The sequence below is a fragment of the Gadus macrocephalus genome, chromosome 19, assembly GCF_031168955.1.
Source record: "Gadus macrocephalus chromosome 19, ASM3116895v1".
In the NCBI taxonomy this organism is placed as follows: domain Eukaryota; kingdom Metazoa; phylum Chordata; class Actinopteri; order Gadiformes; family Gadidae; genus Gadus; species Gadus macrocephalus.
Genome location: NC_082400.1, coordinates 12881990 through 12899499, shown reverse-complemented (window position 1 = coordinate 12899499; position 17510 = coordinate 12881990). Strand labels below are relative to the sequence as shown.

Below are 17510 nucleotides of genomic sequence, written 5' to 3'. Positions count from 1 at the left end.
ATTTCAGGGCCCACTCCTCCGGATTAGACATGGAGGATTTCACCTCTTGGCCAGTTAGCACTCGGGTTAGCGCTGTGGTGCTGCTGTGACCTAGCTAAACTACACCGGGAATTGAATGAGAAACACCACTTAGAGTTTTTAGCATTGTTAGCATCGTTACACAACATTTTATGAGCAATCCACGTTCTGGTATGAAGTCAATGAGAGTGAGAGAGATCAATGCCTTGCACAAGGGAACAGCGGTACCATCATAACCATTTGAACTTCTTCAGCCAATTGAGGGACGTTGTAAATGAGAGCCTCTTGTTATGGGTGGGCTTCTCCGAGGGTATGTGTGTGTGTGTGTGTGTGTGTGTGTGTGTGTGTGTGTGTGTGTGTGTGTGTGTGTGTGTGTGTGTGTGTGTGTGTGTGTGTGTGTGTGTGTGTGTGTGTGTGTGTGTGTGTCTGTCTGTGTGTGTGTGTGTGTGTGTGTTCAGCGATGGAGAGAGAGTTCCACGGTGCGTCTCCCCACACACACACACTTCTATCGCTACCACGACGGGGGGGGTCCGTCGTAGCAGATGAGGCTGCCTTGCTCAAGGGCAACTCCACAGGTTGATCTGACGTTCTCACCTCAACAAGCAACAGACTGCGGAAGATAAATGGGATTCGGATCTTCAGTAGGGCTATTCATGCGTCCTGCATCCGGCTCGGAGAAAAAAAAGGTTAACGCCGTCATCACGCATGAACTACAATTAACACCATGACGACGCTGTGATTCTAAACCGGCTATTCTCCCTACACCAAGGTTCCCATCCTGACTCACTCCGCCACCAAACGTCGCCGCTCATGAAGCATTCATAAAGCAATCATGGCTGCCAACACAGGGGCAGGTTTCACCCAGACGCATGAATAATGCAGGAACACAACTGCTCTTTTCTCCCGCACTCCCTCTACATTCCATCTCCTGCCAAGCTCTAACTCAACTTTCCATTTGTCAAAAAAGAGAATATTAATAGCCATAACATTATCCCGCTGCGCTGTGCTCCGACTCCAAGCAGAAGACATTCTCCTTGAATTAATTCTCCCTCCAGCGCGCCAGACGCTCCTAAATTGCGTCTCACCTTGAAGGCTGCCTGTCGTTTTCCGGGGAAGAGAGTGGAGAATGTTTGAGGAAAGTTCCTCTCTTTATTCCCGACGTATTATGTTGCCCTCGCTTTACCTCCGCGTCTGACTTCGGAACGCGTTTGAATCACGCTGCGTCAGTCTGTCATGTTTTTACACAACCCCTGTGTGTGTGTGTGTGTGTGTGTGTGTGTGTGTGTGTGTGTGTGTGTGTGTGTGTGTGTGTGTGTGCGCGCATTTCTGTATGTGTCTGTGTGTCTGTGTATTAGTGTATGCGCGTATGTGTGCGTGTTTGTTCATGTGTATATGCATGCGTGCGCGTTTGCGTTTGTGTGCGTCAAGAGTAGCTGCCTGCTACTGAACCCGCGCCGTTCAAAGCTCTCCGTTCTGCTGTCCTGGTGTTTTTGATGATGTCGGAGCCGTCAACGGCCGACGTTTGATAAAATCACTTTATGAAGATGGAGTGGCACTGCAGTGTTGACTCAGTGACGGCGGGCCTCTGACAACATTATCAACACTCCAATAACGGTGGCAATGGAGCCTTACCACTGAGCCATCATCGCCGGTCACGCAGGGGTGCGGGGCGTAACACTAATTATGCCTGGGCTACTTTGATGTTCTGTGAGTTATCTCACTAGTTGAGTCTCCTACCGGTTCTCTGCTCCATTAAAGGAGTGGACTCATCATTAGTGTCATGAGCGTTGACACCTGCGTTAGTCCCACGGTGAACCCCGGTGGGAAGAGGCTGCGTTCCAATACCCACACTGCCACACTATTCAGTATGCCAGAACCAGATTTAGCATGTCTCAATACAACGTATGGAAAATGCAGTATGCCAACAATACAAGGATGTTGTACTGCGATACATCCGGTCGCATTGCACAGTATGCAGGCCAGTATGCTTTTTGGGCTATTTTGCAAAATTGTATTCACAAATTGTATTCACACTGTGTGCAGCAGTACATACTTTGTAAGGGTAGCAGCAGTACGTTATACAAGTAAAAAGAAAAGTGTGATTTGAAAGGCAGCATAGCAGCCTTTATTGATAGCAGCTGCCTGTTGTTCAGAAATAAAACGCAGCTGATCGCACTGATTGACCAACCAAAATAGAGTATTCTGATTGGTCAGGATACTAGATTCTGTAATAATGGATGATAATGTTTTGCTTTGACGGCTGGCTTGTTTTAAAGGAGAACTCTGGCGATTTTTAACGTGATTATTGTTTTCCTGAGGGTCACCCCATGTTGAGGAAAGCTGAAAACCCGACAAAAATGTATTCGACCAGGCTAGAGATTTGCACTTGCTGCCGGCGCTGCGGAATAGCTACAAGGCTAACCTATGGGGGCAAGTTCTTTATCCGCTTTTGGGGCTACTAAACACACTCAGAAAACCATTCCAAGACCTATGTAACACGAGTGGGTTCCTTACGAGACACCACCGTGCTCGTTTATCTCAAATAGTTGGGCGAAACAGTATAAACCTTGTGTTTTTTCATGTAAACAATCACCGCAGATTACCCCGTTGACATATCCAGAAAGCCCTTGCTAGCCGATAGCAGAACGGATGCGCTCCCAACCACTAGCCAGTGGCTGTGAATCCGCGCGCATCCGTTTTGGGGTTAAAAATCGCACTAAAAACACTATAATTTCAAACAATCAATACACAAAACTATATTCAACTGGGTTTTCATAAATGCTCAGGTTATGCAACTATAGTCCTCCACTGGACCTTGGAAAAACCTTACCACTCAGATCACCTTTGAACGTGAAATTATTGATCCTCAATCCTCCGTTCCATGGCCTCTCCATCCCCAGGCGTCGTTGTAGATTCTAGGTGTGTTTGTTTTGGGTAGCGGGGGCCCGGTGCGCTGCCAGACACAGGGAATCAACAAGCACTCTGCCTGATGGATGAGGAGTTTAGGACTGGGAACACTCAAATCAGCCCTTCAATCGGCGATCGCCGGGTCTCAAAGAGCCGTGTCTCCGTTGAGTCTGGGGGTTGGCGGACAGGGCGGGCACGCCCGCGCTCATAGACGCAGAGCTCTGTTGATGCCCGACTGAGGAGAGCTCTCTGCACCGGCCAAATGTCAAAACAATATCCGTGCATTACATTGAACTGTTTTACTGTGGTGTGTGTGTGTGTGTGTGTGTGTGCTTGTAAGTCTGCAGGTGTGTTTTTTATGTGTGTATTTGCATGCCTGTTGCAGCAATGGGAGTTTTAAGGTGTTTAATGTGTGTCTGTTAGTGTCTATGTGTACAGTTCTAGTTGTCTAGTGTGTGTGTGTGTGTGTTTGGGTGTGTGCATCAGAGAGTTGTATAAAAGCCATCTCCTGGGGTTTGTGTGTGTGTGTGTGTTTGTGTGTGTGTGTGTGTGTGTGTGTGTGTGTGTGTGTGTGTGTGTGTTGTACTTCAGAGAGTTGTATTAAAGCCATCTCCTAGGGTTTGTTTGTGTGTGTTTTTGTGTGCGCGCGTGCACGCACATGCATGCGTGCGTGCGTGTGTGTGTGTGTTTATGCATGTGCGTGCGTGTGCGTCAGAGTGGTATTCCAGCCATCTCCCAGGGCCATAAATCAAAGCATTCCTTCTGCTCCTCTCATCAGCGGCGTGCCACCGCGTCCAGGTGTGTGAGATTGTGGCGGTCCAGGATGGGGACGGCACCCACCCCATCACCGAGCCCGCGGAGGGCGAGGCGGTTGCCAAGCAACACAAGAAGCCCCACCCCCACGCCTTCACAGGTACGCCATCCAACCGCCGACATCATGAATCAACCTCATCGGCTCCATATCTATGAGTGGTTCTGATTGGCCGTCAAAAGAGACACTGGCCCCAGACCAGTTTCTGAAAAGTCGTTTAATTAAGGTCCTACATCAGAGAGGGGGGATAAACGACTCCAGGAATGTTGTTCCAGTATTGCGACCTGTCTGTCATGGCCAGCAAATCCCTAAGCACACAGTAAACGTACATTGATATAACTTCAATGTCATCTTTAGACACTTGTGTGAGGCTGTGGGTGTGTGTCTGTCTGTCTGTCTGTGTGTGTGCGTGGCTACATGTTCGACCACTTACGACAACACTCAGAAACATCCTCATCACAAGGATCAGGAGGAAACTCCCTCAAACCCAGCGCTAAACAAGAGGAAACAGAAAGGACTGTGGGATGTTTGATGCTGTAAGAGGTGTGATTTGTGAGCCAGAACAAGCCTTTGACAGACAGAACAACTACAACACCATTTGTCAATGTTGTTGATTTTCCGTTCCACCAACAGTTAGCTACCCAATCTCCATATCTCAAGACTTCAGAGCGTCCTCACGGTGATATGAGAGTCTAGACGGGCGCTCATTGTCTTCCCCATCGATCACGCCCCAAATGTCAACATCGCCGTACGTCCACGCCATCCGGCACAAAGCGGAAAGCCCCATAACCGCCCCTGTCTCCGCTGTAGATCGTTCATCAAGTGTTGTGACCTCAGATGAAAACACAGAGAAGGGCGCGGCAATGTTCCTACTGCCCCCCCCCCCCCCCCCCCCAATCCTGCTGTCAGTCTTAAACACACACATCTGATACACCTCCCTCTCAGCCTCTGATACACACATCTGACACTCACCCTTAACCCTTCCCGCTCACGCCACCCAGCCAGCCGAGCTACGCTAGTTCACTTTACACAGTTCACAGCCAGTTAGATTGGACAAAACTGTCATTGATTGTATTTTATCTCTGAAAGCCTCCTGCCTACTAACTGGGAGGGCTGTATGACGGATACATCAACGTCTGCTGCAGTCCACTGTGTAGGCTGGTAGACTGATCTATCCAGCATACATCTAGATGGACTACTTCTGACCCACTTGTGTAGTCAGAAGACACTGATTTTCAAAACGGCTTGTAATGGCTAATCACACTCACACCCGGTGGTGTAATATGTCACCTTTAAAGTACACAAAGTGGTTAATCAGTTAATCAATCCACAGCTCTACATCTATGACGTAGTCTTTGTTGACATTCCACTGACCACCTGTTGTTGAATCACCAATAGCACCTGCTGACTGATTACAGGTGACTCCACCAGGTGCTAACCTCTTCCTCCTGTTTCCTTGTTTGTTCCTGGCGGTCACTGATACAGGTGACTCACCGCCCACTCACCTCCACCAGGTGCTAACCTCTTCCTCCTGTTCCCCTGTGTGCTCCAGTGTGCTACGTCAGGCGGTCGGCGCAGCACCGCTGGCTGAGCCGGGACGTCACCTTCTTCTGCAGCCACCAGGGCCTTCAGCAGCAGTGGATCACAGCCGTCCAGCAGAACCTGAACTTCCTCAGTACGTTGGCCCGCCTCCACCCAAGGATAAGAGCTGTTCTGATACCATTATTTCCTTGCTGATACCGATTCAGATTCCCGGATGAGTATCGGCCGATACCGACTGCATACCGATACATTGTAACTACTTATAACACTGTTCATATTTAAGAGTTCTCTTATGATGACAGCAATGTCTAGTTGGTTCACTTACTGCCGACAATGTTATTTTTTCAGAACTAGATCAATTACATTTATAATCAATGATTATAATAATATATTTGTAGTCTTCTCGATAAGCGTGACCATCCATTTTTCCCCGACTTGGTAGCTCGAACGCACGTAGGTCGGAGAAGACACGTCAACAAATGCAGCATAACACTGCGTGTGTTTGTGATGTTCTCTGCCGGTGTAAATAAATTAGCTGATAGTCACGTGATGGTTTATGATCGGCGCTTAGACTTTACAATACTGTTATCGGAATCTGAACAACTACCAAGGAACACACAGGAAGATAAGACGCGAGCGACTAGGCTTACACTAGTTACTTGTCATTAATACTCATTAATAAACCCTTTATCCTGTGTTATGCTTCCAAACGTGGTAAATATCTCGCCGTATGCTCGGATGTACCAAGGCCAGGGAATTAATAAAAGATGAGAAGTGTTGTTGTGTGGGAGATGAAAATGTGCGGATGCAGGGAGACAGAGTGCAGACAAGCGTCCCCCGCCAGAGCAAACTGGAATTATCTAGCTGTACAGTTTGTAAGAAGTGGCTGCTTTGATGTGAATCTTCAATCTACAGTACAGAGACATTACACAGTAATGCTGCAGTTTGATGGTGAAGACTAGAAAGGCCCAAGCATGTAAGGGCCCTTTCATCCAGGATCTTCTAGTGGTTGGGGTGTTTGGCTCCGATTTCCCCAACGTCCACAGACTCACCTCAGCTGCTCCTTAATGCATGTATTTCACTGTACATCGCTTTGGAATCATGCCTGCTAAATGAATGAATATAGGGGTAATCACCATCAGAACATTCAGCGATAGATGAGCACAGAGCATCTCTCTCTCTTTCGCTCTATGAATAATTTATTATATATAACGTTTGCGACTTTATATTGTCGTAGTTTGTTGACGTCTTTCCAATTGTCGTCTCAAATAGCTCAAGGTTAAAGGTAATCTTAATTATTGCATTTGTAGCATGTATCCTTAATCTCAGATGACAAATCAAGGGTATTCTTTGTACATTCTGTTACACAAAGCTCCTTAAAGCCTCTCTCTCTCTCTCTCGCGCTCTCTCGCTTCTCTCTCCCGCTCTCCCCAGGCAATCGACCACGCAGCCTGTTGGTGTTCATCAACCCCCACGGGGGCCGGCAGCTCGCCGTGTGGATTTACGACCGCAAAGTGGCGCCGCTGTTAGCCCGCGCCGGCGTCTCCACCGATGTCATCAGTGAGTCTCCCCCCTCCCTCCCTCCCCCCTCGCAGCCCGTTAGCGCTTTACACATTAACACGGGACAACTAATGACAGGCCGCGGGCGGCGAGATGGATCTCCATGGCGAACCTCGTCCGACCACCCCCCCCCCCATTCTTGCAAAACACGACCCCGCCCCCCCCACTGTGGAGGCTCGGCGTGCAAAATGACCGTCATCTGTCACGACGCCGCCGCGACGATGGGGGTGCTGGTTTTGTGGGACTCAGCGGGGGAATCCAAACACCATCTATTATTCAGGGGCCGCTGTGGCGCGGTGGTGGGTGCAGTGTCGAGCCGCGGCCGGCTCCCACTGCCACGGTGTGCTGCTGGTGCTCCAATAAAACCCAGCTCCACTGGTGCTGCCTGGCGAGCAGAACATTAACATACTGTGTACCTTCAGGGCGTTTAGCGGACGCCTTTTATCCAAAGCGACTCACAAAAGGTCCATACACATACAGTCGGACACACGACGGCGGAGTCAACCACGCAGGGCGACAGCCAGCTCGTCAGGACGAGTCAGGGGGAGGAGTCTTGCTCTGGGACACCTCGACACTACAAGTCGACCCAATCTACCTCCTGAGCTAAGCCCGGCCAGAAGGGCGATACAAAGTGCGTCACCATGCGCCTCACAACCAGAACAAGAAACGCGTTCCCGATCAAATGTAAGCAGAGCTACATTTGAGCGAACCACAATGAGGCACTGGGAACAGGGCGAACAAATGAGTTTAGGAAAACAGCACGGATCAGAGTCACAGAGGTGCTTCTGAGAGGGGGATTCAACGGGGAAGATGACACATGGAGGAGGCATTAGGAAGAAGAGAAACTAATCAGGTCTGTAATAAGGTGCCTTTTAGAAACACGGAGAGGTTGGGCTGTAGTCGTACTGGGAACTTAGTGGACTGCCTTTTGAGCCTGGTTACCAGTTACTGGTGTCCATATAGACCAGTAACTGGTGTCCATATAGACCAGTAACTGGTGCACCAGTAGCTGGTGTACCAGTAGCTGGTGTTATACCAGTAGCTGGTGGACCAGTAGCTGGTGTTGTACCAGTAGCTGGTGGACCAGTAGCTGGTGTTGTACCAGTAGCTGGTGTTGTACCAGTAGCTGGTGGACCAGTAGCTGGTGTTGTACCAGCAGCTGGTGCACCAGTATCTGGTGGACCAGTATCTGGTGTACCAGTAGCTGGTGGAGCAGTAGCTGGTGGACCAGTAGCTGGTGGACCAGTAGCTGGTGGAGCAGTAGCTGGTGGAGCAGTAGCTGGTGGACCAGTACCTGGTGGACCAGTAGCTGGTGTACAGACTGCTTGGTAATGGCCTTAAACCATCCCGTCTCAGCTCTGCTGCTCTCTCTGACCAGGCCCCCGCCACAGAGGTATCTTTCATTTCGGTCTCTCAGGAGCGCCGGTCTGTCCTCCCGGTCAAGCGCCTCCAATCCCAATCACGGCGTGCGGCCCGGAGTCCGGCCGTTCCCTCTGAGCGCCGCTCGCCTCCAGCCCCACGCCCCATCCTTGACATCCAATCTGTGTCCGTAGTTACGGAGCGCGCCAATCACGCCCGCGACCACTTGAGAGAGCAGCGCGCCAATCTGGACAAGTACGACGGGTGAGTCATCTTTCTCCTGTGTGTGTGTGTGTGTGTGTGTGTGTGTGTGTGTGTTGAGGTGGTGTGTGTGTGTGTGTGTTGAGGTGGTGTGTGTTTGTGTGTGTTGAGGTGGTGTGTGTTTGTGTGTGATGAGGTGGTGTGTGTTTGTGTGTGTTGAGGTGGTGTGTGTTTGTGTGTGTTGAGGCGGTGTGTGTTTGTGTGTGTTGAGGCGGTGTGTGTTTGTGTGTGTTGAGGTGGTCCTCTCTCTGGCCCTCAGGGTGGTGTGTGTGTTTGTGTGTGATGAGGTGGTCCTCTCTCCGGCCCCCAGGGTGGTGTGTGTGGGGGGAGACGGGATGTTCAGTGAGGTCCTTCACGGTCTGGTCTCCGGGACCCAGGCGAACCACGGCGTGGACCAGGACCTCCCCGACGCCCGCCTGGTGCCGTGCTCTCTGCGAATCGGCATCATCCCCGCAGGTAGGGGTCGCCGTGGCAACGGGGAAGCGGGTAACACGGTTGGCCGAAATCATAACAATAATCATACGTTTGATTTATACTTCATAGCAGTAAGAGGTAGAAGAAGCAGTAGTAGCAGAAGCAGACATAGTAGCACCAGTAGTAGTAGGCTAGCACCAGTAGCAATAGTATCGACATAGTAGCCGCAGTAGTAGTTATAGTAGTAGTAGCAGCAGCAGCATTGACATAGTAGTAGTAGTGTTCTCTTTCAGTTTAAGTCTTCCCAGGGCGTCAACAGAAATGCCCCCCCCCCCCCCCCCGGTGCTCCTAAGGCTATAAAGCTTGACTGACAGTTATTTACCTGCTCATTGTATAACTTTATATTGTAACGTAAGCTACAGCTGCCCTCTGAATCTGAAATATCAGATTCCGTACACAACAGCGTTTTATCTCCCGAGAGCTTAAGTGTTTGGTTTGTTCTCCGAGACGCTAATCCCTGAACCCTGTAGTTTAACAGTTACTAGACCGCACAGGGAAGTAAACAACAGCGCCTGGCTACACTCATACCGCCTGCCTGCGTACCAAGAATACAAACACTCACGTCCATCCTGGTACACACAAACAATCGCCTAAATTGCCTCTGTTTGAGGCAATTTAGAATAGACACCGCTCACTCTCATCTCGGATAAATGAGGGGAGCTTTCCCATGAGTGGTTCAGGATTGGTCGACAGGTGTGTGAATGCAACACTTCTCACTGGTATAGAAACACAAGGAGGGATAAGAGAGCGAGTTTAGTTGAATGATTTGCTCACCTGACCCCTCTCTCATCTCTTTTATCTATTTACCTCTATCTCCATCCCCCTCTCATCTCTCTCTCCATCTCTCTCTCTCTCCCTCCCCCACTTCATCTCTCCCTACAGTGAGTAGCCGCGCCCATTCTTCCGGCGATTTGAGTTCGACCTGGGGTCTAGAGAAGAGCAAAGCTTTCCTTTCTGCTTCCGATAATTTTGCGGGAACCAATCACCAAGCTGGCTTTTCCCCTTGGCACGCTATTGGCTGGTTAAACACAATGACGACAGGGAAGCGACGGCATACAGCCAATCGCGTACAGGGTCAGTTGAACTAGGCCCATTGATCACTTCTCTTGTGCTGAAGAAAATGATGGCAGCTTCCCCAGACCAACGTGCGATCTACGATTGAGCTTGGTCTGACATTAGCAAGACTAATCTCTCCCCATAGACCCTCCCTATTTCTCTCCATCTTTGTTTGCACATCTGTCTCTCCATGTCTCTCTTTCCTTTCTGTTTATCGGTCAATCTCTTGCCTTCCCCCTCTGGATGAGCGTGATAGAGGCTGAGGAGATAAAGAGAGGCTGAGGAGAGAGAGAGAGAGAGAGAGAGAGAGAGAGAGAGAGAGAGAGAGAGAGAGAGAGAGAGAGAGAGAGAGAGAGAGAGAGAGAGAGAGAGAGATCATTGGATGGACAGATGGATTAATATCTACCTCAGCTTTTTGTTGCAACACCGGACATACCCAGGAGATTTGTCTTTGTCCTTTTAGGAGATGCAACACCAAAAGAAACCACAAAAGAAAAAACACATCATATCTCCTTCCCTATTCAGTTTTGACTTTCAGAAAGCGTCCAACTCCATTCACCGCGGAGCCGTCACACTTGAATGGATGTTGTGAGGAGCAGAGATGTGCATTCTGAGAGACACGGCTCTCAGACCGCTCAGCGAGATCACTCACACACTCTCACCCCGCCTGAGGGGTCCTGGCGAATCCACTCTCCCAGCCGCCCGCTGTCGTGCATTCACCGTACACCAGGGGGAGGACGGAGATAATAGAGGCCGTCCCAGGGCCCCACGGACAGAACCGCTCCAACGGAGAAGTTGGGACAATTGTACTTTTTTCTCTCTGTTTTGGCCTTCTGTCCACACCGATTCGTTCCAAGGGGATTTCTTCACGACTGAAAGTTTTAAGCGGGATTCGCTACAGGACGCTATTGACTAGAGACCCATGTAACTGTGAGTTACATGGGTTTATAGGGGAGTGGGCGGGACTTTAAGTTACATGGGTTAGAGGTGAGAGAGAGGGCGGGACTTCTGGTAGTGGAATATCTGTTTCCATTACAAGGATATTTATTTGGGTAATGATTGGTAAATAACTCAACTGCTACTTAACTTTGTCTTCGTTGTTTTTCTTCCTGTCACGTTCCGTTAATTGAGGTCCACAGCTCATAGGAAGTAAGAGAATGGAAAGGACATTGTGGTAGTCTGGGATAACGTCTCTCAGCCCAGTCCACAGTAAAACAGTGTTTTACTCAACACGAAACACAGGTTTTTAAATAGACTCCTCAATGGAAGGATCTGATTCCGCCAGCATCGCTTCGGCTGAACTTTTATTTATTCAAACAATGATGTGTTATTGTTACGGGTTCCACGCCTCACTGAGCCCCCAGCTCAAGGGCTCTGAGGAAACGACACGCTTCAAACGATTTAGTCTGGATGGAAGGCGGTCACCAAACCCCGGGGAAGACGTCAAAAGAACAAATGGAAAACTCTCAGATCAAAAACATTTGTTTTCCAGCCCTCATCCATCCTCGGTGGCTGTGGCCGTAAAAAAAAAATCGGCCCGGGTAAATCGCAGGAGCATCCAGCCTTCAGACTCTAAAGCACATGTTTGACCCGGTCAAAGAAAACCCCAGCCGGTTGTTTTACTTTGAATTGAATGAATAAGAGATGAGACGTCTTCAAAGCGTCTTCTAAGGTCTTCTTCTAACCCTAACCCGTTTAAAACGTGTTTGTTGTAGGCTCCACCGACTGCGTCTGCTACAGCACCACGGGCACCAACGACCCCGTGACCTCCGCCCTGCACATCATCCTGGGTGAGCGACTACACTCAGTCACAGAGCACTCTGGTTGTGAGGACGCTCGACTCCCAGCCTAAAGGTTCTGGGTTCGATCCCCGATGTACGCATCCTCCAACAGGATCGTCGTCCCCCCCCTATCTAATGACATGTACTCTCTGGGAATCGCTTTGGATTCAAGCAAAGCTAAATGACCAAGTAGTTTAACAAACTACTGCGTTACTTCACAGGAACTATCTTCTAGTTTTTGTTGATGAAGTGGACCTCATATTGTCATCCAAAGGATCTAGCGCACACACACACACACACACACACACACACACACACACACACACACACACACACACACACACACACACACACACACACACACACACACACACACACACACACACACACACACACACACACACACACACACACACACACACACACACACGTCCGACCTGTGGCCTGTGCTCTCCTAAGCCGTATCCCAGCCCACCGGGTAGTGTGTGGAGACTGCCATCCAGTTTCTGATTGGTCGCTCTGACAGTGTTGAGACTCCAGTGTCTGATTGGTCGCTCTGACAGTGTTGGGACTGCCATCCGGTGTCTGATTGGTCGCTCTGACGGCGTCCCACAGGAGACACCCAGCCCATGGACGTGTGCTCCGTCCACAGCGACGCTGCCTTCCTGAGATACTCCGTCTCCCTGCTCGGCTACGGTTTCTATGGCGACGTGCTGGCCAACAGTGAGAGGAACCGATGGATGGGCCCGCTGAGATACGACCTGGCAGGTGAGCTTCGGTTTTAGGGTTTGTTTTCCGCTGCCGTTTCATCGAGCGGCCCTGACCTGTAGTGCACCACCGGGGTCAAAGGTCAAAGGGTCAGCGCATCGCTAGAGACGGAAGGAAAACGTTTTTCTGGAGGCGCTATAAGCCCTTCCCGTGAACCCTCTCTGCCCGCAGGGCTCCAGAGCCGCCTGGTACGATCTGGTACGACCGTCGGGCCCACGGGCGAATTAACACAGGCAGGTGTGTTCTTCTTCCAGGGGTGAGAACCTTCCTGAGCCATCAATACTATGAGGGAAGCGTCTGGTTTGTTCCGGCCCCAGAGACACAGCGACTGCCCGGGGTGCGGGAGCAATGCGTGGCTCGGTAAATACACACTCAATACATGGATCACGTGGAATAGGATTCACACCTGGGGCTCTGATTGGCCGATACAGCAGTGATTCCCGACCTTGGCTTCCCCTGAATGTATGGACCACCATCACTAAGAGCGACCAAAAGTCGAACGACAAAGTCACAAGTCACAACTCTGAGTCGCTCACCAGTTACCAGAGACTCAAGACGTACCTGTTCAGAGTTCACCTGGACTCTGCGTAGCCTCACTCCCTTCCCCCACATCGCCCCCTCTCCTCCCTTACCTTCCTAAAGCCACCCCTCTTACGCCCTTATTGTATCGTTGTTCGTCCTGGCACTGAAAGGAACAGTACTGAACATTGTGTAGCATCCTATCCTAGCTATCTTTGTTGCATACACGGAACCTAACAAATGCACTTCTTGTAAATCGCTTCCGTTGAAAGTGTCTGCTAAATTCCCTAAACGTAATATAGGTAGATATAAGATATGAAGTCTGTGTTGATGCACTTATTAACACCAAGGTGCTTTTGCTGATCTTCCAGGTGTCACGTGTGCCAGCAGGGGTCCTGCTCAGAGAAGATGGAACTAAAACATTTATCAGACGATGAGGACAAGTTTATCAAAGGTGAGCTCTACGTTACATCTCTCGGCCTGAAATCAACCGCTTGGTACAGATACTTTTTCCCGTAGATTGAGTTTCTACCTCCTACACGTTTTTTTATGTGCAAGTTAAAAAAAAGCGCAAAAATCATTGTTGGAAAAGCGAGAGTGGCTGTGGACTGGGGATGCCTCACCTATGGCCAACTCATTTACTCTGGGTCGCAGTCGCAGTCATACGTGAAAATTACATTGAAAATACAATTTTGAGGCAACAGTGGCGGAACGGGCCAAGCAATTCCTCCAGTATTGCCGCCCAGATCTTTGACCCGACCACAATCACCCAATCCTAACGCATCTCTCCAACAATAACTTAACTTAACCATATCTACCCTAATACCTTAATTTAACAATCTAAGACCCAACACCTTAACTTAATCTCAGCCCCAACACCTTAACTTAACCATCTCAGACCCAACACCTTAAGTTAACAGTCTCAGCCCCAACACCTTAACTTAACCGTCTCAGACCCAACACCTTAACCATCTCAGACCCAACACCTTAACCATCTCAGAACCAACACCTTAACCATCTCAGAACCAACTCCTTAACCATCTCAGAACCAACTCCTTAACCATCTCAGACCCAGGACCTTAACTTAACCATCTCAGCCCCAACACCTTAACTTAAAACATCTCAGACCAAACACCTTAACCTAACCATATCTAACCTATTATCTTAACCTAGCAATCTAGGACCCAAAACCTTAACTTAATCTCAGGCCCAACATCTTAACTTAACCATCTCAGACCCAACACCTTAACTTAACCATCTCAGACCAAACACCTCAATTTAACCATTTTAGACCAAAACCTTAACTTAATCTCAGGCCCAACACCTTAATTTAACCATCTCAGACCCAGGACCTTAATTTAACCATCTCAGAGACCCACTCCCTTAACTGTTCCCTGAAGTGGGGGGCGGGCCTCCCTGAGGAGGTGCAGAGGTACACTGCAGGAGGAGGAGCTGAGAGGAGGAGTAGGGAGGAGGAGTAGGGAGGAGGAGCAGGGGGAGGAGTAGGGAGGAGGAGCAGGGAGGAGAGGAGCAGGGGGAGGAGAAGGGAGGAGGAGGTGCAGGGAGGAGGAGTAGGGAGGAGGAGTAGGGAGGAGGAGTAGGGAGGAGGAGCAGGGGGAGGAGCAGGGAGGAGGAGGAGCAGGGGGAGGAGAAGGGAGGAGGAGGTGCAGGGAGGAGGAGTAGGGAGGAGGAGTAGGTAGGAGGTGCAGGGAGGAGGAGCAGGGAGGAGGAGTAGGGAGGAGGAGGAGGAGTAGGGGGGAGGAGTAGGGAGGAGGTGCAGGGAGGAGGAGCAGGGAGGAGGAGGAGCAGGGGGAGGAGAAGGGAGGAGGAGGTGCAGGGAGGAGGAGTAGGGAGGAGGAGTAGGTAGGAGGTGCAGGGAGGAGGAGCAGGGAGGAGGAGCAGGGAGGAGGAGTAGGGAGGAGGAGGAGGAGTAGGGGGGAGGAGCAGGAGTAGGGAGGAGGAGTAGGGAGGAGGAGTAGGGAGGAGGTGCAGGGAGGAGGAGCAGGGAGGAGGAGGAGTAGGGGGGAGGAGGAGTAGGGGGGAGGAGGAGTAGGGGGAGGAGGAGTAGGGGGGAGGAGCAGGAGTAGGGAGGAGGAGTAGGGAGGAGGAGTAGGGAGGAGGAGCAGGGAGGAGGAGGAGTAGGGAGGAGGAGGAGTAGGGAGGAGGAGGAGTAGGGGGGAGGAGCAGGGAGGAGTAGGGAGGAGGAGGGAGGAGGAGTAGGAAGGAGGAGCAGGGGGGAGGAGGTGCAGGGGGAGGAGAAGGGAGGAGGAGGTGCAGGGAGGAGGAGTAGGGAGGAGGAGTAGGGAGGGGGAGGAGGTGCAGGGAGGAGGAGCAGGAGTAGGGAGGAGGAGGAGTAGGGGGGAGGAGCAGGGAGGAGGAGGAGTAGGGAGGAGGAGGAGTAGGGAGGAGGAGCAGGGAGGAGGAGGAGTAGGGAGGAGGAGGAGTAGGGGGGAGGAGGAGGAGTAGGGGGGAGGAGGCACAGGGAGGAGGAGTAGGGAGGAGGAGGAGTAGGGAGGAGGAGTAGGGAGGAGGAGGCACAGGGAGGAGGAGTAGGGAGAAGGAGCAGGGAGGAGGAGGATTTAATATAACGTTGTGCGGGGCAAGGTTCACAGACTGTGCTAAAACCCCACTGGGGGAACCAACTATTAGAAACGGTTCAGGCACAGGAGCTGTCAACAAACACATTAACCGCTGATCCAATATAAATGACTGACAGCGAGGTGCGCACCCAAGTGTCACGCTTTATAGGCGCCGTGCGCGCGAGGCACGCGCCGGCGTGGAGCACAACGATATAATCACGGCCCGTTGTGCAGCGTTGCGGTGGAACGCACAACCGAGACACAGAGATAAAAACACAAACGCACTATTCTGGATTCGTGGATGACGAATCGCCAAAAATACTTTCGGCATTTCTGTTATTGGTAAGTGATTCCTATAGGTCTCTAAGGAATTCACAGTTCCCGTTTTGAAGTCGCTGAGAATACCCCCCCTCCTCTGCCAAACCAGCAGGGATGGGGGGGGGGGGATGATTATATCTGCCACCAGAAACCATTTAGCAGTGTCTGGGTGTCGGTTCGTCTCTCAGCAGGGTGGCGGGGGTGAACCCGGGACTGTCTGTGCTCCATCAAAGCGTCCGTCCTTGGGTATTTATCTCGCAGTCCATCTGTTTGTCTGAGCGCTTCTGTCACAGCTAATGAGCAGGATTCAGTGAACTAGAAGTCTCAGAATCATGGATTGTGTATACACGTGTACACATGGTCGTGAATCCTTTATACACGCACGCACACACATATTCAGAAGAGATAGAAATGGCAAGACTTAGTTCGAGAGTGGACAGCCTTCCGATAACAATTATTTTCGTCATCTGTCGTGTAGCAACTTGGGGTTAAGGAGAGGTAGTTCCACTTCTGCAGACAGGAAGTTGTTGGGATACAAGGTTGTCTCTATCACTCAAACATAAACCTACTGAAGGATTTTCACTAACTAATGCTGCCGACCCCAGGATGTTTTTATTCTGAAATACGGTTCAGCAAATACACTGTTGAGTGTTCCTTTGAAAATATGTTTGAAAAGGGCATATTTTTGCTTGTTAATTTGTTTGCTTTTTAAATGATTTAACGTGACTTTATAGTGACAGTAGTTCGTTTTTGACCCTTGTGCTTTGTAAAAGGGCCTTCAAGTGTCTACAAAAGCGCAATATGAATAAAGTATTGAGGATCCATCGTTTTACAAGCGGGGCGGGGATGAGGTTGTGGACGACCTAGTTGTATCCTCAGACTGACCTGTTGTTAACGTACACTACAGTGAGATGCAGAATCACTCTTTCCTCCGCTAGTTTTCTGACGAGCGTTCTCGTTGGATGTTGTTGTTTGTTCAAATGTAGCGTTAAGCGAACATTTTAATATGTCGGGCTGGTACTGTTGACCCAGTTGGGATGACTACCTGTCTTTCCACCTGTCTATCTGCACGTCCACCCGTCTCCCGATCTGTCTACCTGCCAGGTTCACCAGACAATGACAGATTCATGACTCTGACAAACATATTGAATCCACTGACAAGAACGTATGCACACGCACACACACACACACACACACACACACACACACACACACACACACACACACACACACACACACACACACACACACACACACACACACACACACACACACACACACACACACACACACACACAGTAAACAGCATACAATCAATCAAAAGACCACTGTCAGTACCTCAGAGAGAGTGAACATTTCATTTTGTTTGTGTGTCTCTATGAGTGTGAGTTTGTGTGTGTGTGTCTTTCTGTGCGGTTGTATGTGTGTTTATGTACGTTTGTGTGAGTGTGTGTGTATACTTGTCTCTATTTGTGTGTATACGTGTATCTTTGTGTGTGTGCGTGTCTGTCCGTCTGTGTCTCTATGAATGTGAGTGTGAGTGTTTGTGTGTATACG

At 50.2% G+C, this 17510-nt stretch overlaps 1 protein-coding gene across 1 annotated transcript in view; it reads left to right on the top strand.

Annotated features, from left to right (window-relative positions):
- cerk (ceramide kinase) overlaps window positions 1–17510 on the top strand; it is a 36152-nt gene that overhangs the window by 7234 nt on the left and 11408 nt on the right. Inside the window, exons 2-10 of the mRNA XM_060038329.1 lie at window positions 3704–3838; window positions 5289–5411; window positions 6713–6838; window positions 8392–8461; window positions 8769–8914; window positions 11704–11778; window positions 12385–12537; window positions 12792–12897; window positions 13428–13510. Coding sequence (XP_059894312.1) covers window positions 3704–3838; window positions 5289–5411; window positions 6713–6838; window positions 8392–8461; window positions 8769–8914; window positions 11704–11778; window positions 12385–12537; window positions 12792–12897; window positions 13428–13510 — 1017 coding nt within the window. The remainder of the gene's footprint in view (window positions 1–3703; window positions 3839–5288; window positions 5412–6712; window positions 6839–8391; window positions 8462–8768; window positions 8915–11703; window positions 11779–12384; window positions 12538–12791; window positions 12898–13427; window positions 13511–17510) is intronic.